General features: G+C 37.5%; 1 protein-coding gene across 5 annotated transcripts in view; it reads right to left on the bottom strand.

Annotated features, from left to right (window-relative positions):
• Pgant7 (N-acetylgalactosaminyltransferase 7) overlaps positions 1–23122 on the bottom strand; it is a 213278-nt gene that overhangs the window by 16398 nt on the left and 173758 nt on the right. For all 5 annotated transcript variants that reach the window (XM_089252484.1, XM_089252486.1, XM_089252485.1 and 2 more), the window contains one exon: positions 6896–7021. In XM_089252484.1, the coding sequence (XP_089108610.1) occupies positions 6896–7021 (126 nt within the window). The remainder of the gene's footprint in view (positions 1–6895; positions 7022–23122) is intronic.

Raw genomic sequence — 23122 nt, 5'->3', positions numbered from 1 at the left:
GCATCGGAAAATGCCTCGGAATATTCGTATGGATTAGCTGGTGTGTGTGATCGACTGTGCACTTGTCAAGGTCATGAACCGTGCTTTTTCGGGCACCGGTGCTCCTTCTCTGTTTCTATTCCAGAGAATCGTACATGGGTATGTTATTTTAGTTAAATCTTGTTTTCCCCCGATTGTTTAGGAAGACTTAGGGTTTCCTTGCGTTGTATGTATGCCGTTCTCGGTTGTGCATTGTTGCTTTTTTTTTCTCTCTCTCTCTCTCTCGTTTGGTTGCGTGCGACTTCATTGATGATGGCTACTATAGGGTCGATTTCAGAGTTTGATACTTCAAATCCGAGTTCATTCGAATTATATGCGGAACAGTTAAAATTTTTTTAGAAGCAAATGAAATCGACGATGAAAATAAAAAACGTGCAACCCTTCTAGCAGTTTGCGGAATAAAGACTTTGTCGATAATTTGTACCCTCGTTTCGCCCAAAAATGTTACGGAATATAAGTTTGGAGACTTACTAAAGTTATTACAGCAGCATTTCTGTCCTAAGTCCTCAGAGATATTCCGGCGATTTAAATTTCATAAAAGGTGTACAGGGCAAGCATGAAGGTGTGAACTCGTACGTGACCGAACTGAGAAAGCTTGCGGAAGATTGTAATTTCGGCGATTCTTTGGCTGAACGCTTGCGGGATCAACTAGTTTGTGGGATGAGAGATGAGGAGGTTCAGAAGAGGCTATTAGCCGAACCTGGTCTCACATTGGAAACTGCGATTTCAATGGCTGTGGCATCGGAGATCGCGGCCTCTCAGTCTAAACATATCCATCTACAAAATACTTCCTCATCGAGTCCTGAAAATTTCGATTCTGTTGATCTCGTACGCGATCGGAGGGTTGGTAAATCACCGCAGCCCGATCCTCGTTCGCGTTGTTCTGGGAAATCCAGGGACAACAAGGTAGTTTCTCAAAATTCAAAAAATAGTGGATTTGTTTGCTTTGGATGCAGTGGAAATCATGATCGCTCATTATGCAAGTTTAGAAATTCAGTGTGTCATGGCTGTGGATTAAGGGGCCATATAAAAAAGGTGTGCCGAAAACAGCGTGATAAAAGCAACCTCGCACAAACGAGATTGAGATACAACCGGAATATATTAATTCCTTGAATTTGAATTCCCCTTCTAAACAGAATGTGGAGGTTTTTATTGAAGGCAAGAAATTAAAAATGGAAATAGATTCAGGGTCCTACTATTCGATTGTATCTAAATGCACATTCGAAAAAATTTTTCATTAAAAAAAACTGGAAATTAAACGAACTTCAATTAAATTGCGCGATTTTTCTAAAAATGGAATCTTGCTTGTGGGCAGTTGTGAGGTAAACGTAGAGCATAATTCCTGCAACAAAAAATTGGAACTTTTAATTTCAGAAAATGATTGTACTAGCATATTAGGATATTCATGGTTTGAGCCCCTGGGAATTGCTATAACCGGGATAAACAAAATTTTAATGAGTGAAATTGATAGACTAGTTTACAATTATAACGACGTTTTTGATGGTAAATTAGGTTCCTACAAGGGTAATGTGGTGTCCTTGCCCATAAATCCAGACTTTGCCCCCAGACGTTGTAAGGCTCGCAGCGTACCATTGGCGATGAAACCCAAGATCGAAGCAGCCTTGAACCGACTCCTTTATGAGGGAGTAATCGAGAAAATTTCAAATCCGAAATGGTCAACCCCAGTGGTTCCAATAATCAAGCCCTCTGGTGATGCGCGGTTGTGTGGGGATTATAAAGTCACATTAAATAGAGCAATGAATGCTTACCCCTACCCTATTCCTGCAGTAAATCACCTGTTATCTAATTTGAAAGAAGGTGGTTGTTATGCTAAAATAGATTTAGCCCAAGCATACTTGCAACTCCCAGTTGATAATATTTCTGCCGAGGCCCAGACTATTATAACACATAAAGGGGCTTTTAAGGTCAATAGACTTCAGTTTGGAATAAATGTGGCCCCGGGAATTTTTCAAAACTTAATGGAAGACTTATTTTTGGGTTTAGATGGAGTTGTTCCGTATTTTGACGATGTTCTTGTCCGCGGAAATTCACGCGAACAATTAGCCGCCCGATTAGAACAGGTTCTAGGACGCCTGAGGAATTCTGGCCTAAAGGCTAACAAGGAAAAATGTCTCTTTGGGGTACCCGAAGTGGAGTTTTTGGGGTATCGCATTGATACAAAGGGCATCCACCCATCAAAAAGTAAGGTTGAGGCTATTCATTCTTTTCCTGTGCCCAGGGATAAGGTTCAATTGCAAGCATTTTTGGGAATTCTAAATTTCTATAATAGTTTTCTAGAAGGAAAATCTACTAAAGCGGAAGTATTGCACAGGCTCTTGGACAGTGATGCAACATGGAAATGGACAAAGGTTCATGATAATGCATTTAATTCCCTCAAGGAGCTTTTAAGCTCAGAAGCTGTTTTAGTCCCTTTTGATGAAAAATTGCCAATTGTTATCATGTTTAACAAATAAATAGCTGTGTTTACATTCAGCCTCTAAGTCTCCCTTTAACATGCCTGTATTGCTTCTTTTGAATGGCCATGTTACCCACAGGAGGAATGTTAGGCACTTGAATTCACTTGTAAAAATGGAATCATAATGTTGCAACTTTCAAGTCACACAACTCATTGATTGCAACCTCTGTATGTGACTTTTTCTTAGGCCACTAGGTTCTTACTACATACAAGAACCAGAGAAATTTTTGAGACGAAACATTTGTAAACCAATTACCCAGTATAACATTGTGATCTTATTAACTGAAGCATATGCAAGGGCAGTAACAGTCAGCAAAGTTGTGCATGGGTTCAAATCAGCTGGTGTTTGGCCTGTAAATCATATGATTTTTCACTAGCAGATATCTTGAACACTAATCAAGAGTACCAGACAATCAGGATAACAGCAGAAGCCCAGGAAACTTTTATGGAATAGCTTCAAACTGTTCCATCAAACTGTTCCATGGCTCCTTGTCAAAGCTACAAAAAGTAACAAGATGCTGTGGTGCTAACACACACACAAACACTCCATACAAAGAACATCTGCAGCAAAACAAATGCAAAAGAAGTAAACGTAAGAAGCTGATTTTTGAAAACAATGGGAACATAAGAAAAAATAAAAAGGCAATCATTGATCATGATCATACTTCTGGTTCGGAAGAGTCTGAAGCTAGTGGTTCGTCTTCAGGAAATGAAGATTGCTTCGGAATAAAAGATTTTGATAAGAGCAAATTAAAAGTGTGGCTTGAAAGATGAAAAAAGAAAAAATATTTTCTATGTTGAACAAGTTACTTATCAAAGATAAGAGTTTAGAAGGCAATATAGAATTGCCCTTCATGAGAAAATCAAATAAAGTGATAAACTCATCCATTTTCTCTGCTTTGCCTGGCATTTTGTTAGTAGAAGATGATGACATAAATATGAAATTAACTAATCACCATAAACATGGGTAGACAAAGCGACAACAATCTTATATTTCTTTTGGGGTTAATTTTAATTTTGAAAATCACTGAAATAATCAAACTAGAAATTTTTCTCTGAGAAGAAAATTTCAAAAATAAGAATTCTTAATGTTTTTTTTCTTTTTTTTAAATATTTCTCGTGTTTAATTTCCCAATGTTTCTCTTTTTCAATATTTTTCACATAAATTTTTTCTTATTTTTAGTTGTATTTTTGTGAAATAAAATTTTTAGAAAAATCTAACTGGATTTCATATTTTCTTCATAATAACTATTTTAGTTTACTTTACAGTTATTTTTCCCTTAAATATTTTCATTATTCATGAACTTTGTGAAAATAATGAATTTTTGTCAAAGCAATGTTTAAAGATATTGATTTTAAACTTTTTTATAACAACTGGTCCAATTTGAGGAACTAAGAGAGTCCAAATTAGAAAACTAGTCTCTTAAGTTGGACCAATTTCACTATTTGGTTTTTGTGATACCATTCAAATACAAAATAAGATATACAGTTTTAGAATAACCATATTTTTAAACATAAATATGGTTGGTACCTATCATCATACTCAGTTAGCTGACTTTGAGAAATAGAATGACAGTAATTTAGCAAAATGTACGAAGTGGTCCAATTTATATACACTGCTCAAAACAATTAGGGGAGCAAGCAAAAAAGTGAAGAAAACCGTGCGAGACAGCCACGTATTGGCATACAATGGATAGTACACGCATATCAATGCGCAATACAGAAAAAAGACGTAAAAAAATTTAGAATTAAGCTTTAATTCTTTGAAAATATGGAAAAAACATGAAAAGATGATTTAGGGCAACAATTTGGCTACATGTAAACGATTAAAAAAAAGTACTGTTTAGACATGATGCATGAGTTTTAATAGGGCGTGTGGTCTCCTCGAACAGCTAAGACTGCTCCACACCTGTTTGCCATGGATGCGATGAGGTTATCGATCAGATTTTGGGGAATACTGTTTCACTCCTCAAGAAGTGCAATCTGCAAGTCTCGGACAGTAACAGGCGGCCTTGGTCGCGCAGCAATGTGTCGTCCGAGCATGTCCCAAACATGCTTGTGTAATGTATCGTTGTCGTTACCTCCCGGTTCTTTAATATTTTTCCCCCCCAGTAACCATTGAGTGGATGACAACAATGGAATAGACAAAGCTTAGATAGAACTATAACATTTATTCAACCATTAATCAACGTTATCACAATTAGGCTTTTTATATGTTAAACTATTAATTAACGTTTAGAGCACACTGGCCATTCCATACGCTGTATTGTTTCAGCTTCAAGCATGTTCTCCACCAGACGAGCTCTATGCGGTCGGGCATTACCATCCTGGAAAACAAAGGAATCTCCAATGGCTCCAGCATAAGGGATGACATGAGGTCGCAGTATCTCGTCTGCATACCTTCGGGCCGTCAAAGTGCCATTCCGAATGGTATGCAGGTCCGTACCTCCGCCTATGCTGATTCCACCCCATACCATCCAACCAGCTCGTCTGTATTGTGACCTTTCACGAACGAATGCGGGGTTATTTCGAGTGCCCCTGTCCCTCCATACCAGAACACATTGGGTGTTACACTCCAGACTGAATCGGGACTCGTCTGTAAACAGCACTTGGCTCCAATCATGTTGCTCCCAATCTTGATGTTCAGCAGCCCATCTTCTTCGGGCCGCACAGTGGCGTGGGGTCAACAGAATGCAGACCATTGGCCTACGTGCATAGAGCCCTCTCTCATGAAGTCGATTACGTACTGTTTGGCTGGTTACCCTTCGTCCTGTTGCCAAGAGCAACCGTCTTTGCAGCTGCGTAGCATTCTCTGTTCTGTTTCGACAGGCTGTTAACCATACATACCGGTCGGTCATCAGTTGCTGCAGTGGCGCGTGGCCGACCTTGCCCTGGTTGACGTCTAACATTTCCTGTTTCTTGGAATCGATTCAACAGCCTTGCAACAACACTTCTGACGACTCCAACAGCGTTCGCGACACTACGTTGTGTTTGCCTGGATTCCAGTCTGTCTATAACACGCCATGCCATGGATTCCGGTAAATCACGTTGTTGAGACATCCTCAAGTCATCTTGTCTCAAAAAAAAATACTGCGCAATCGAATTTCACAGTTACGGCAGTAAAACAGACGTTTCTGCAACATCCCGATTTCTGCCCTTATCTCCTTTTTCTGGTTTTTGACGTCATGAACTTTGATTTGCATATGAAGTTTTCTTCTTCCGTTTCCTGCTAGGCTTTAAATTATGGATGATTCATTTTATGTTACTTATCGGTATACATCTTTGCGTAATTTTGTTAAAACCATGTGCTCCCCTAATTGTTTTGAGCAGTGTATATATATAGACTACTTCTCTCTATCTTTGTGTGTGTGCCCACCTTTCCAATCAATATAGCTTAAATGAATTTTTGACAATGAATAAAATTAACTATAGCAATGTTACATTCTGGGTGATTCTGTATTTTCATCAAAAATTAAAAAAGATGATGATAAATTAGAAATAGAAGTAATTTTAGAACCAAAGACTGAACCAATTTTAGAAAAAATGAAAGAAATAATTTCAGAGTTTATGAAAGAAATAATTCAAAGAGCCATGAAGAAATCTGCATATTTTCTAGTTACAATTTGAATAAGGAACTTCAGTGAATTGGATAACTTTGTTCAACTACTAACGAAACACGTTCTACTAACGTTCAACAACTAATGAAAGCTGATATTATGATATCAGCTGATTTTCCATTTGCCTTCTTAACTTTGAAAATTATACTATTCAGCCAATTAGATAGCAATCAAAATGTTACCTCTCAAAAAATGTGGCTTTGTTACCTCGTGCCTAGGACCAGTTAGTTCTGCATCTCTTCACCATCTAAAAACTTACTATTGTTACGGGATAGTGATCAAGTTACATTCCTTCCAAACACCAAAATTTTTTGGGTGCATATTGTTGGAAGATAGTCATATCTTTGGTTGAAAGTTAATTTCAACTTGAATTTTTACAAGTTATTTGTTTTTCCTTTCTACTTAATTTTTTTGTTGAGTCTTAGGGTTGGATATAAGATGAATGATTACAAAATTTGTTATTTTTTCTCCTTTTTTTTTTGTCTTCTTCAGCCAACACAGTGGATTTTGTGCTGTCATGTTTTACTGTATTTGATTATTTCAGGTTATTTCGAACAAGTTTTAAATTAAAATGTTTAATTCAATAAAAGAATTATAACGGTTTTTTCTCAGCCAAATAGATGAAGGAAAGACAATTTTTTTTTCTGGATATTATGCTGAAATGTATTATGAGATTAATACTCATATTGATATAAAAAATTCTACATAAGTCTATAGAAAGTGAAAGCCAAATTCCATTTGCTACATAGTGACCAAAACTTACTGAATTATATTGCCAGGGGCCATCAACTGATCCAAGAGGACAAAATACAAGCTTCATGTGACTTGTGTCAGCATTAATACATCTTTCACCAACACCTAGCTGGCCTTCCTCATTCAAGCGAAAAATCTAAAAAATAAATATATATGCATTGTGATAGCAAATACTTTTTACACATGAAAAGAAAATAATAATGAGCTAACTTTGGCCACAAGAGTAAAATAACCAAAACAATAAAATAACCAGTTAAATAGCTAAAGGTTAATAGCCAGTTAATAAACCAGTTAATTAAGGTTAATAACCAAGGTCCAAGGGCCTTGAGCTATTTAACTGGTTATTTTAAACTACTAATCAGAACAATGAAAGAATTCTTTGAAAATTGGTTCTAATTTTTGGATACCTAAATATTATCAATCTTGGTGATTCAGAAAATATCTAAGTTGATTTATATATCTCCATCAAATAAGAAATTCCTTTAACTTGAGTTCTTGATACACCATTTCCAAAAATCTGTGTCCTTTTTTGGAATTTAGATATTTCCTCAAATTTCTATTCTCTCTTAGACACTTATATTCTGATTCCGCATAGCAGCTAGATGACAAAACTGTGGATATTCAAGGTCGAGTTTTTACAGATTCGGTTTTTTTCCACGATATCAGGAAGGTTTTACAATTTTAACGGACATTCCAATCCTTTACGATTTTTAAAAAAAAACGTGCATTCGCAATATTGTAGGAACAAGACAAATTTATGCTGTAGAGACATGGTCTTTGAATGCTGGCAGATAGCCGCGAAAGTACCGTAATTTCCTGTATATAACCGGAAGGGAGAAAATCTGCAGGGTAATAAAAATCCGAAATTTGAAACTTCTGTACACGGCCCCTCATTCAGGGAAACAACTAGATATCCCTCATCTTAAGCAGGGTTTTCCTAGGAATAGGTTTTTTGCACAGCGTGAACCGAATTAAACCATTTCACGCCGACAGACTACTCTATCATCCGCATGCTTCGGTTTGAAGGGAAGTGAAAGAAAACACGAGAGTGTGAAGAGATTTTTGACTCCTCCAGAAGCAGTCGGCCAATCACGCCCTACGTAAAGCGCTGTCGTGAGGCGTATTGCGCTCTGTAGGAGAATAGTCATGCTGCTTTTCTTATCGGTGAGTGGACGGCGTGTCACGCTGGGCGAATTACGTTGCACACAGCACAGGAAACCTGCTCCTAGGAAAACCCGGGTTTATTCTTCAACAACCCGTGTGTATATCAATACAGTACAGTGTACAAAATAGGAAAACCACTTTTTCAAGGTCGCGCGATCATGATACACAGTAAGAAGAAGTTGGGGAGGTTTTTTTCTCAACTTTTTTTTTTTTCTTCTTAGAACTAGAAAAGAACGTGTCCCGGAGGACGAGTGAACAAAATTTTTACGCATCCTTTTCCGAAATTCCAGGTATTTGGATGGCCAGAGATGCCACAATGACATCTCTGTGAAATATTCAATCCTATTAGAAGCCAAGTTTGGCCTTCTTCTTTCACGATTGACACTTTTTCTCTCCATCTAGTGATACTATAACCTTGCTTTACGTATCGCTTACGTGTTAGCTTCATCTTCTATGTTGGCAAATTTATCACAAGATTTGTACCATGTTAGCCAAATGAGATGTTTGAAAATTTTTTTAGCCAAATCAACACTTTTTTGCCAAAATGTGAAATTTTTACCTTCACTATTAAGTCTAATTTTCGCAGAGAAGGTGCATACGTGTTTACTGCGCGATCATTATTTATAGTCAGATTACAATGTTTATCAATAAAACTGCAGTATTTTTTTGTTTTTGTTTTTTTGAACTTTCATCGAAAACTAGAGTGAGATAGATGGCTTTTTTCTCAGCCAGAGATATCAAGGAAACAGTTATTTTCCAGATATGATGCTGAGGTGAACTCTGAAAGAAAAGTCATCACGTCTCCGCCAAGAGGGCCTGGGACTCGAACCCAGGCCCTCTTGCATACCAGAAAATAACTGTTTCCTTTTCATCGAAACTGTTACTTGTAAAAAGCTTCAACGAGGGATATAAAAATGGTAGCTTGACGAAGGTGTGACTTAGTGGGAACAGTAAAATAATAACAATGATTCAATCAACTTTTAATCAAACTTATTACGTTACAAATTGACATATTCAAAATAATTTTTGGTTTCGAATTTTTCTGTTGATTCACACTATTCAACTTTTTTTTTTTTCCTCAAGGATATTTCAGTGATTTTAAGATGTTTTTGGAGCACTGATTCTGAATCTGACATTGGTTTTATCAGATTGGCTCTAGTTTTTGAGTGAATGAAAGTTGAATTTCGATGGTAATACCATAAGCAAAATGCGTATCTATTGCGAGGGGGACGAAGCAAAATGCGATAATTCATGAAATTTTCGGAACTTCTATATGATAATATTGCATTCAATCAATTCGTTGAAAATTACCTGTATCAACGTTTTTGATTAAATAACAAATTCAAGAAAACTTTGACTAAAAAATAAGAAAAACCATGTTTTTAAAAAAAATTCAGGATGGAGAAAAAACAGAAATAACGAGACTATTCTGGAAAATACAAGAGAAAATGAGGGAGGTATGATCACCCTATTCACAGTGACTAGCTCATTTTATTTATTTTTAAATCCCCCTCTCCCAACAGAGAGCTCTCAATCTGCTCAGTCCATAAGCCAGTATGCAAATCACATTGGAAGTGTACTATATGTGTGTGTGTGAATCATTTATAAACTTAATTCATCATTTGAGTCGCACCACGGTCATTTTCTGCATACAAGGGCTAATAATTAGACCGGGCAATTTATTGCCAATTCTGAACGGTAGCCTTTTTTTTTTATACTCACTAAGAGGTGCGCTTGTAACAATAGTCGGGAACCCTTGGGAAATTTGCCAAACCTGCCTCTATCTCTTATTTTTGAAACATGTTTATATAGTTGTAATTGTATAATTTTCAATAGAATTTATGTTTTCTTACCTTTTATAACCGTGCACGGTTGATTAAATTAGTCTGTGATATTTTCATTGCTCATAGTTCGGAAAAATGTCCAATACTGATCACATCGCCATTTTTATTTCGTGAAATTTTCTATTGTCATTAAAATATTTTTCTTGCAAATTTCTTCATGCAAATATGATGTTGTGTTTTCCTATTGGCTGTGCTCTGATGTGTATTTTTCTGAGATGGTCGGTCCCGGGAGTTGGACTGTTCCGCACTTCCTTTATAGGTATAAATACCTAGAGTCACTTCGCATTCAATCTTGCTTTCAACTCAGTTATACATCACTAAAGGTGAAAGTGGTCGCCTTTTGGTGAACTGTCCATAGAATGAAATAATTCGTCTCACTGGTGCTCGGCACATCGCCGGCTGGTTCCGGACCTTATCATGCCTTCTCTCTAGTCATCCGTTGTCACTGCCATCATCCCAGTTCCTGTCATCGCTGGTCCGTCGTTTGGCATGCCGTCGATCGTCTCTTCCAACCACCTGGTCGTCACCTCGGCTCTAGCTGTTGAGCCTGCAGCTCTTGCCGCCACATGGAGTATAGGCTCGTGACCTTCATTTGCTCCCGTCAAGGTCAATGACGTCACTGGTCGAGTAATTCAAGATCGTCAAACTTGAGTCGCTGGACTATATTGATGAGTCAACAGACTTGCATAGGGATTGGTATGAATTAGAGAAATAATTTTGTTCTGTTAATTGTAACCTAGTTAATTGTTAAAAGTATTAATAAATTTACTTATGTTAAAATCTGGAAATTTTCTTGAAATCATTTGTCTCTCTCTTACTGTGTATTGATTGCACCGATTTCGCCAGATCAGAATCCTGGGTAGTAATGCTGTGTTGTCGCACGCTAACCCCTCGATGTGGGACTCCCTGTGGTAGCAATTTTTTTCTGTGGTCATGTCACCGTTTCTGTTGTACCCCTGCATCAAGAAAGTTTCTGACGAGAATGAGCCGGGTATCGAACTTGCGACACGTCTAAACATCCTTTGGTACTTTTAAGCAAGTATCTTATCGACCTGGGCTACCGTGCCCACTAAACTTAATATCAATACATAAAGATCACTGATGTCTGGTAATGATATAAATGTGATAATGTGTTGAATAAAATAGGAAAGTGAATAAAAATGGGGAAAAAAATTTTTATGTAAAAATTAGTGGCTGCAGACTACATTGAAATATTGATACTGTACCGAAATCATCAGCAGTTTTGAAATCAGCCGCCCTAATATACCCTAAAACCATTAAAATTCCCTTGGAAACATGAAAAAAATGTTTTATTTTCAGGATTAAAATTTTGATATTTTAATCACGTTTAATTCCCAAACGTTTAGTTTCATGGTAGTTGTTATTAGAGCCAGTATTATTTGAAAAAACAACTTTGAAGAATAATTTCATCTCTCAAAATTTTTTAAGGTCAGTTTGGTAAGAGGAAGTTTCTTTCTCTCAAACCGAACAAAACTTTGATCTATCACTATGGCCAATTTACTACCGAGTGAGTTCTGCCGGGAATGTGAGCTGCCATCTATATTTCAAATTGTGAGTGAAGTGCAATGATTGAATATTTGTACTGTTTTAGGTCTGTTGCTATCTTTTGTGAGACTTTTTAACAGGAGATCGGCTCGCATTCATGCCTCAAAGTTCTAAACCACAGAAAACAACATTTTAGCTGACCACCACTGTAGCTAAAAAGAAGATTGCATCTTACATTAGTAAGTGCTCAAAATGTGCTCCATCTATTGAGACACACAAAGAAGCATGGCATGGGATGGAGAGCTGAACCTGCTCCAGCATGGATGGTGTAACTGACGCATGCAAGGCGACTACGAGGTCTTCTTGCAAGGAGTTAAGCTTATGCCTATACACATGCGCTTTAAGATGGCCTCATAAAAAAAATCTAAAGGGTTTAGGTCAGGGGATCTAGCAGGCCACTGTGGCCAATCCATCGATTTGGGTATTCTTGATTTAACCACTTGCGGACATGCGATGCGTAATGAGCCGGTGCCCCATCATGCTGCAGCCAAAGATTTCACAATATAGCCAAGGGAAGGTCGTCAAGGAAGTCTGGGAGGCAATCTCTCAAGAAAACTAGGTAGTTTTCAGCAATCAGACATTGTGAAAGCAGATATGGTCCCAGAAGATTGTTGTTTATAATGCCGCACCAAACATTAATTCCCCAATGAACCTTATGAGCATTTGGACGTGTTGCATAGGGATTTGAAAAATCCCAGATATGACACCTTCACGAGTAAATGTTGCTTTGTCAGTCCATAGAATCCTATTTAGGAAAGTGCTGTCATTGGAATGCTGTTGCAGCAGCTATTGACAGAATTCTTTCCTTCGTGGATAATCTTCTGATGAAAGTGCTTGCACCCGTGTGTAATGATATGGATGCAAAAACTCATCATGCAAAACGTTTAAGCCCGTTACGTGACTAGAATTTAATTCTCGTGCGATCGCTCGACTGCTGGTCGTTGGATCCGATTCAACCAATGACAATGTGTAACAATAGTTGGGAATCTTTGGGGAATTTGCCAAACCTGCCTCTATCTCTTATTTTTGAAACATGTTTATATAGTTGTAATTGTATAATCTTTAACAGAATTTGTTATCTTACCTTTTTATAACCGTACACGGTTGATTCAATTAGTCTGTGATATTTTCATTGTTCATAGTCCGGTAAAATGTGCGATCTTGATCACATCGCCATTTTAATTCATTGTTGTTGCCATTCTTATTTTTGCAAAAGTTCCTATAAAAAATCTATTGCCATTTATTTATGTAAATTAGATATTGTATTTTCCTATTGGCTGTGCTCTGATGTGTATTTTTCTGAGATGGTCGGTCCCAGGAGTTGGATCGTTCTGTATTTCCTTTTATAGGTATAAATTCCCGCCGCCACTTCGCATTAACCCGCATTCGTTCTCGCCTTTCAACTCGTCTTTGGGTGAGTCATCTGAAGTATGAAATAGTTCGTCTCTCTGTTGCTATTACATCGCCGGCTGGTTCCGGACCCATAATGCCACATCTCTAGTCAATCGTTGTCGTTCCCGGTTCCTGTCATCGTTCATCCGTCCGTCTTATGGTTCCGCATCGCTTCCGATCGTCATTTCCGGCCGTCGAGTTTGCAGCTCTTCCCGCATCGGGTCGTGACCTTCCGACAAGGTCGATGAATGGTTCCGCATCGACCATTGTTTCCGATCGTCATCTCGGCCGTTGTGTTTACAGCTCTTCCCGCCACGTGAGGTTTCATCTCGCATCGTGACCTTCCTCCAAGGTCGATGACGTCACGGCACGCGTGACCCAACAATGATCGCCAGACTCCTGCAGTCGGACTAGATTGAGACAACGGACTTGCATTGGTGTACGGTATGAAAATTTGAGAAATAATTGTTATTCCTAACCTATTTAATTGTTACAGAATTAATAAATTTACTTTTGTTAAAAACTAGAAATTTCTTTGAAATCATTTGTCTCTCTCCTTTGTGTATCGATTGTACCGATTTCGCCAGACCAGAATCCTGGGTAGTTATGCTGGGTTGTCGCAAATGTAACATGACAACCTGGGATCTCTTACAATCTTAATGTTCATTTAATCTTGTTTAGGCCCCAGGGTTCGTTGGCTACCGGAAACCACCCGAGGCTTCTGCTGGCAATCCGGTTCGGGCCAGTTAGTTCGCTTAGTATGGCGGTCAGGGGTGGGGTTTCCTACCCGTCGGGCGAGAACGGGGCCAGAGGTCGGGCTGCCAACGTCCCATATAAATTCCGCTATACATCCATATGTCAGAGATCCCAAAAGCTCATCTAGTTACCTTCTCTTTCCCTCTGGGGGGGGGGGGGGGTCCCGTGGCTCGTCCGTGGGAACCGCGCCGAGTCGTCGTCAAACTCTATTTTAATTAATTGTGCAATATAATATAAATGTTCATCACAGTGTTATATAAATGTGCAATATATTTTACCTCCATGCCGTCGGTGGGTCCTAGGACCATCTCACGGTCTATAATGTCATGAGCTTATACAATGTGCAATAGGCCTAAAAGTTGTGGATCCTGGCCAGATTCATGGCCCCCACAAGGGGTACGTTGACAAGGCTCCAGCCCTGGGACGATTTTCACCATTTTTTTTTTTTGCTTTTCCACGATATAAATTCATCATAAAGGGGCCCCGTGAAAGTGTGGTCGGGGGGCCCTGCAAAAGATCTCAGCCTAGGGGCCCTGCTCTAGGATGTGGGGGCCATGGCCAGATCTCCAATTTGTTATGTTTGGTTGCCAGATTCAATATATTATGTTTACAATATTTCCTTTTCTCTCACGAAATTATGTAAATTAGATGCAAACTCAATGCCCCTCCTTCGACCTTGTGATTGGTTTTTCCACGAGACATTATGGGAAAGCTCCTATATAAAAACCAGATAGAAATGTGCTCCACTATGAACGATTCTACTTAATCACTAAGGCGTCATGCCCTGTTGAGGTGTGAGCTAGATAGTCTCTCAAAAACAATGAGTTAAAATTGTAGAGGTGTGCTTTGGGCACCTCGCCCGTGTCGTCGCTTATCTTCATGTGAGAGTTCAATGTCGTCATGATCTTGTCGCCTGTGGATTGGTTAGTGGCCAGACCGGCTACCCGTGGATGTTCGCCTCCAGTTTCCTACGCAGTGGCTGAACTGTGACCTCAACGTGTGTTTCGAGACACCAAACCCGTCTGAAACCGGTGTCTGGGAATCTTCTGCTGTGAGGTAGACACCTGGGAGTGTCTAGAGGATGATGTGAACTAACACGTGAAATCCTGGACATGGCGGTGAGACCGATCCCTTTTGTTCCGTTGTAATATTGAGAGAAAGGTTTAATTGTGATAATTGTTGTTAAAACGTTATATCAATAGTTAATATATAATTGAATAAATGCCTATAGTTTAATCAAAATCTTGTTTCTTTCATTGTTGTCATCCATTCAATGGTTACTGGGGTAAAAATGTTAAAGAACCGGGAAATGCAAGGTAAATGTTGCAACAACACGTTATCTTTGAAAGCCGGTGTTCTTACGGACAATACTAGCCCAGCGTCTACGTTTGGTTGTGGCAATACACACCCTGACTTGGGCAATCAGCGGTCCAGTTGCAAAATAACTTTATGGTCGGGTGTTTTTGCGTTGGATACCGTTGACTGTATAACCTTACTGCTTGCAAGGCTTATTCGTGGCCCTCGCCTAATATAAGGTGCATGTCACAATATTCTTGTATGCTGAATGCCATAAAATTAGAAATTATAACAATAAGTAATTAGACATAGTCGTTTTGTTTTATTCTCCAGAAAGTACTAAAGCTTATCTATAGCCTCTATGAAGCTAGCTTTGTGAGATGCAAACAACCTGTTCTGACTTGTAAAAAAAGTTTTTTCTCTTTCCTGAAAAGTGTGAGGAAAAAAAACTGGTTTTTATATCTCTTTCGTTTTCTGTATAGCAGGGTTAATACATTTTTAGCATTGTCTAAAACACCAAGTTATACATTTGGTGTACGTTTAGTGAATTTGGCCGGATTTTTAAGTGTCATAAATTTTTCAAGCGTTATAACTCATTAATTATGGGTCATATCAAAAAAAAGAGAACACTTTTCTCCATATTAGTTTTTCACAAGGAATCATGTGTGTAATTATCGGGCGGTCGATAGTTACCACCCTGTGTATATATATACATGGAGGTTTTCTCCCTCCATACCTTTTTCCCATCTCCGAAAGAACGTCTCCCGTGAACAAAATTTTCCCACATGGCTCCTTTTCCTAAATTCCGGGTATATGACGCACTACAGTGCATCAGCAGCACCTTTGATACAGCAAACCAGAATTGGTGCGTATGTACAGGGATTTAGAGCAATATGGCACAGCTCTTGCACGAGGTCGTCTTAAGAGCATGCCCCCAGGACAAGCAATTTTTCTGAGGCTCTACCTGGAAAATTCTCAAAAAATTCAACGACTTCTTGTTTTTCTCAGAACCCTCTTCTCTTGAAGTGCCAGGGTACTATCTCTACTTATGAGTGTTTTCCAACAGCCTTGTAGTTAAGAGTTACAACTTCTAGCAGTTCACATAAGCAGCTGCTATTCGGTTGTTTGGGCATTATAATGGACTCAGATTGCATTGATAAAGGTTCTAACCCCACTGACAGCATAGTGATGGGCAGCTGAAGTTGGTTTTCAGTGGTTTTTAAAAAGTTTGAGGTGCAAATTATCTTCCACTTCCATTTAAAAAAGTTTCTCTGTAGAGATCATAATCAAGCCTTCAACATTTAAAATTCATGCATAATACAAAAGGCAAAACAACTTGAGTTTGCAGCACTTTTTCAAAAAATAACAGGCATTCCTCAGAGAAAAATGTCAATTATAAAACATGTATGCTGCACATTCCAACATGCCTGAATTCATTAGAAAAATTCCTTGAGGAATATTTATGAGGTGAATGTATGGTTTGGTAGTAGTTGGTATGATCAGGTCCTTTTTGCAGAGTTCTAATCTTTATTAATCTAATAAATTATCTAGGGGTGGGAAAGGCAGAAGTGGTTGTTTTCACTACATTTTTTTTATATATTTTGATAAATATTTTAGTTGAAGTAATCTGAATTTGAGAAATTTTGAAAAATAAAGAACCATAAAAATCAAAATTGCGAAAAAAATTATTAAAATTGTACTCACATTCCCCTGAGAAACAACAAACTTTGTGAAACCAGCAATAAAAAGTAAAGTAAGCAATATATATATATATATATATTGAATAAAACATTTTTTTACACCTATTACATTGTAATTACACTGTTATTCAAAACTAAGAAATTAAACACATTTATTCAGATTTCTTACAACATACCAGACAGAATTTAATAAAATTTGATACATAAACAGAGTATAGGACAGACACTTCTACGTAACCGTACATGTGCCTTATACACATTCCTCTGCCGAATTTCTAATGAATCGGTACATGTTTTAACGTGTTATGTGAGTGTACGTACTTTATATACATGGCCCTAATGGCACAGACATATAACACCATAGTGTATAGAAAAAAAGACAGCCATTTACACCATACCAAAAAAAGTACAAACTTGCAAACTACCAAGTTTATGCCCAACTTTGCTTTGACTAAGGTCTTAGACCCTATAAACGAGAATGACAAATAAATATTTTATAATTCATTTAACCATTTTGACACACAATTTTTTCCCCACTATCTTCAGAAGGAAAGACATAGGAGTAAACTTGTATCTGGCCCATGGGTACAGCCACCCCATCTCCTTAATACCTACAGAAATATTAGGTTTTAGCCCTCCCATTATTTCCTATAAATTTACTCCTATGGGAAGAGATAGCTAATAACCAACCTCATGATCTCACAGGACTGATGTGTCCATCAGGACTATGGAATAGAACTACTCAATGGATAGAATGAGTAGTTTTCATTACTTTCATTCCATTTTGTCATTAAACTTTTGGAAAATACAAATTTACAAATACAATGCCACAACAGGCAAAATGCCCGATGAGTTGGCTGAGAAAAGATTCCTATAACAAATATGGATGTCATATATTTCTAAAATACAGCAACCCAATTAAAAATGCAATTACAAAAACTAGAAAAAATATATATACATGATAAAATATTATACAATGACCATAAAGAATAATTATCGTTATCTTATTTTAAGTACGGATAGCTTCTCGATTTACCCCAACATGTTTATTGTATTTCTTTTTAAACGTGTCAATTGCGTTAGAATTTGCTACTCCCAAGGGTAAGCTATTCTATTTATTAACAACCCTATTAGAGAACACTTTCCTGCGATGCCATAACCTAGAATTGTCCCTTACCAATTGATACTGGTGTCCCCCTTGTAAAAGCAGTTGACTGATGGTGTATTAATAATTCATGGTCCATCCTAACCATCCTGTTGAAAATTTTGAACACTTCGATCATACCTCCCCAACACCTGCATTCATCCAATGTAAATATATTCAAAAAATGAAGTCTCTTTTCATAACTTCAGCCCAGTGTGACAATAAGGACATGCGTAGCTCTTCTCTGCTCCCCTTCAATCAAGTCTATGTCCCTCTGCAGTTATGGTCACCAAAACCTTACAGCATACTCCAGTGCAGGACAAATTAAGTCTCGGTAAAGCAGAAGAATGATTTTAGGAGAACGCAAAGAGACTGTTTGAAAATGAAACTAAGCATTCTATATGCTTTTTTTACCACTGCTGAAAAATATTCAAAAAACCTATGCCACTCGTCAATGAGAATTCTCAAATCTGTGACCCTAGTTGCATCCAGGGTAGTGGCGCTATTCAACTTGTAAGACACATGTGAGTTGTTCGAACCAAAATGAGCGACCATGCACTTTTCAATGCTAAATGTCATGCTCCATTCATTTGCCATTGCTCCAATCCTGTTTAAGTTGGTCTGGAGCAACTTCCTGTTGCTTTGATTCCCGACCATCCCTATTAGCTTCACTTCATCTGCAAATTTGCTAACATTCCCATGGATACCCTGATCGAGTTTATTGATAAAAAGTGAAAATGTATGGGGTCAGGGACACTTCCTTGAGAAACTCAATTTGTGACATTTGTCCAATCAGGGAATTCCCAGTTCACAATAACCCATTGTGACCTATCTCTTAACCACGATTCTATCCAATTCAGCAAGTTGAACCAAATCCCAATGTCATGTAAAAATGTTTCACGAGTTTACCATGTTGGACTCAATCGAATGCCTTCTGGAAATCAAGGTAAACAACATCTATATTCTTGCCTTTACCCAAAGCCTCAATCACGTGATCATAGAAGCAAAGGAGGTTAGTTACACATGACTTTCCCTTCTTCAACCCATGTTGATTATCCGACAATACATTATTCTCGTCTATATCATCATATCGTCTCATCAAAAGGCAGTTTGTGAAGTGGAATCTCCAAAATTTTCGAGAGAGAGCTCATCAAACTCAAAGGAAGATAATTGAACACATTTTCTCTACTACCCTTTTTAAATATCAGAACCACATTAGTAAGCTTCCAAAACCTTGGGACAATACCCTCAGCAACACTACTCCTGTAAATCTGTGCGACTGACCCCCAACGATTCATTAGCACATTCTCTGAGGACCCTAGGATAGATAGCATGTGGTCCTGGTGCTTTGCTTGCACAAACATTTTGTAGAAGATTTAGGACCTCTGCATTTTTCACTTGAATATCGTTCAGGATTTTATTATCCCATGCAACACCATACATTGAATATCATTTTCTCTATTAAAAACCGATGTGGAAAAGTCATTGAAACAACTACACATGACTGCATTGTTCTTTACCATAGACCCTAATATCAAGAGTGGGCCAACACTGTCCCCTTACATCCATTATTGACGTATCTGGGAAATATTTTAGGGTCAGAGTCAATGTTATCTGCCAAACTAGAATTAACTTCCTTTTTACTTTCTGTATCGCTTTCTTCATTTCCTTTATTTTATCAGTAAACAATGACAGGTCACCTTGTCCACTTTTATACTCTCTGAATACAATTTTCTATTCAAGATGAAGGTTATGCACACTATCCGTGAAGTAAAGGGGGGGGGCACGATGAACAAACCTGCTTTTTTCAAACAGAAGGCAGAAATGCTGCTGTACTCTAATTTACCTACCCAGGTAATTTGAAAATTCTGGGTCCTTTTTGAGTGAAAAAAAAAGTGGGTCCCTCTCGAAAAAAATTATCTCGGGAAAAAGTATGGTTTCCCCCTCATAATTCACTTGTATCTCTGATTTTTTCCAGCATGCCCTAGGTATTTGATCACCTGCTTATATCTTTGTTGAGACAGAGCGGCAGGCCATATTCTGGGTAGGAGAAAGAGGTATCTTTGCGAGTCAAATAAATAATTCATTTCTAAAAACATGTTCTGTCTAAAAAAGAAAGGTTCATTTACTTTCATTATCTACTAGTAGGAAAAACTTGCAAAGAAGCTCATTAACACTGAGAGTTTAACATATGTAATACATCTAAAACAGATATACAGTCGATCCTGTTTATAACGTTCCCATTTAAAACGTTTTAGTATGACTTATTTTCACAGACCCAACTCTTTTATTTTTTTTAATTTTTTAAATAACGTTATCTTTACGTATTCTCATTAAGATTTCCCTTTTAAAGTGTTTTATTGCTTACAATGTTTTTTGAAAAACATTATAAGCAGGATTAACTGTAATTAAAAGTTAGAGGCGCACGTTTACATATTTACTAATAAATCAATCTATAAATTCTCTTCCGATTGGTTTTCCATTTTGATTTAAAAAAAATCTTAGCTCTTTCAATATCTTCTGATTAAATTTAAAAAAAGCAAATGCGATTCTCTGTCTCAGTACACACTCTCTCAGACACTCATGTTCTGATTCCCTAGTCATATAAATCCTTGCAAAGCGATTTCCTGGTAGAATGATTTTATTTTCCCTCCCCTCCCTGATGGTCCACCACTCTGATCTGTCACCATTTAACTGCCACATATTTTCACACCTGAATATGGGAGCTATGTCAGATTTGTGTTGGTGAAACTTAACAGTGTGCTTGTGTGTGTGTGCCCAGAATTTGGTGTGTTTTGTGGTCAGCAGGTGGTGCCATCTATCTAGGTCCACAACTAGGTTCTTCCTCAAACGGGGCAACCAGGCATTTTAGCACCCCGTGTAATGTAGAAGCAGTTATATAAAGGGTTAATTTGGCACCCCCTCTAGTCCCCCCCCCAAGTTTTTGGTAAATTTGATTAATTGTATCCAGAAGGGTATTTGTGTGATTGTCAATGAAAAATTTTGGCAGGAATTTTATTTTGAACTTTGCCAATATTTCAGCACTTGTAGCTCACCTAGATACTTCAATGAAAATGATGTCATCTCATAGGATTTTTTCTGTTCTTCCAAATATGTGCTTAGTTTGCGTGTATAAGTGTCTTAGAAACTTCACAAATGCAGTTTTTTTTTTACTTAACACATACTTTTTCCATAATCAATTATCCACCATAACTTGAAAACGGTTTGAAATAGGACAGAGTTGGTGGAGTGTTTCTTGATCCACTTGGGTTCATCTATCACTTCCTTTTGTTTGGCAGAATAGGTCAGATTCACCCTGTATAGTTAAATTAAAGATGTATAGTGATATATATACAGATATATTCAGGGCCGGACTTAGGGGGGTGCGAAAGGTGCAGTCGCACCGGGCCGCAAAATTTCAGGGGCCGCAATTCTTCCAAAAGAAACCCTTTCCTTTCTCAGCAGATGTTTTGAAATTTTCGATTGAAATTTAATTTTTCTCTCATTAAACTATTATTGATTGTGAAAAGAGGCGTTCGGTTTGAAGCCCCTATAATATTTTTAGTGTTATTAGGTATAGCATTAGCTTATTTCAAACAGGAAAAGAGTGTGTGCAGGTGGTCACATTCTTTACCTCTGAAAAAAGTCAGCCTTTCTTTCTGCCATTAAAGAAATAACAGGGCTACATTAACCAAGGGAAAAAAAAACATACTTAGGGCATCAAACAAAAAGGAACACTTTTAAAGAAATCTAGTAATTTTTTCTCGCACAAGTTAATGTTTATAGTTTCATCCCACGGTGCTTCCACTAGCCCTAGTAGCCTGTGGCATGGACATCTCTAGATGACGACTGTCCTGGAGCGAAGCAACTTCGACTGTCCTTCGGAGTGTTAACTGCATGCCTTCCTGGGAACCTCTGAACTGTCATGATGTTTCCCTGGGAGGCTTGAGCACTTCTTCGAAATTCCAGAAGACGGATATACAATGCATGAATTCTAAATTTTGACAATTTTTACTACTGAACTTCTGAAAAAAAAAGGTAAGACGTCTCTTTCTGACTTTTTTTCTCAATCTAATTACCCATTTAGTACAGTACAGACATTAGAGATATTCTGTTTCATGACATATGACATCATGCATAAAAACATTTAAGAGCACAAAGGTCCAAAAATTTAGGATGTAGGCTACGTTGCTTGCAGCACGGGCAGTTCATTCTCTGATAAGAAAATGTGTTTGACAACTGTGTATTAAATAAATTATATCTGAGGTTTAGGCTGAATGCACCTAGTGTTGCTAATATTCGACAACCTATGCCAGGGCGTCTTTTTGAATATTCAAATATTGAAATTACAATCTTGGATTTTATTTGTGGCAAGACTCTTTGTTTTAAACAAGTAATAACATTGGAAAGCTCATACATAGTGAATCCCACTAATAGAGTTTTCCAAAAACTCGTCATAAAAAGCGTCGTACGCGGGAAAACGCTTTAAACGGGAAGTTTCGATAGGTTTTAGTAAAAGTTAGGATTACGAAAACAAGCCGTACTAAGCGAGAAAACTTTCTAAGTGGGAACGTTATAAGCAGAATATACGGTAGTAATTTTAAATTAATCTACATCTTCAAATGCAGTTCTAAGATGTTTCAGAACATTTTTTTATTCTTGGGAATCCCAGTATTTGATTCCTTTACTTCTATTATTTACATTAATTAAACAAAAACAGCAATAAAAGATTCGAAAAATGATCAAAGTTATCGAATTGCAACAGATATTTGATAAAGATGATGAAACATTATATAAGTAAATCAGAAATGTATGTCTGTTCAATATGATTCGAGCCACCATGCATGAAGTGTTAAGCAGGTGTGAAAAAGCCAATTACTATTAACCACTTATAAATGTTATCAAATTAATTTAAATGCAACTTCATCTCAATATATCGTGTTTGATTCGATTTCAACTATCAACGCATTGCTGAAATAATGAGTTCTTTCTGAACAATTTTTTCCCTTCAAGATTTATGTTCGGAAGTCGAAAAACTTATAAGCTGGAGAGTGACTGCATAAAGTTTTTTTTGGAGGGGCCGCAAAAATGTTTTTGCACCGGGCCGTGAAATTCCAAAGCCCGGCCCTGGATATATTAACAGACACCCTGACCATGTTCAATAATTTTTTGCAGAACTTTCCAATCTAGAACTTCCAGGAGTATACATTTTTGCCCAAAAGTAAATGTTTTAGCGTACACAGATGATTTAGTTTTGCAGTTTGTCTAATAAAATTAATTTCATGTCCGAAACCTTTTTTTCAGCTCTCGGGAATAGAAAAGTTAATAAATTAAAAAATATTTAAAAAAGGCTATAAGCTATCTGGCTAAGAAAT

Source organism: Pholcus phalangioides, unplaced genomic scaffold, assembly GCF_987345545.1.
Source record: "Pholcus phalangioides strain wild (caught in Gottingen) unplaced genomic scaffold, Ppha-v1.0 ptg000029l_1, whole genome shotgun sequence".
NCBI lineage: Eukaryota > Metazoa > Arthropoda > Arachnida > Araneae > Pholcidae > Pholcus > Pholcus phalangioides.
This window is presented reverse-complemented; position numbering and strand designations above follow the sequence as displayed.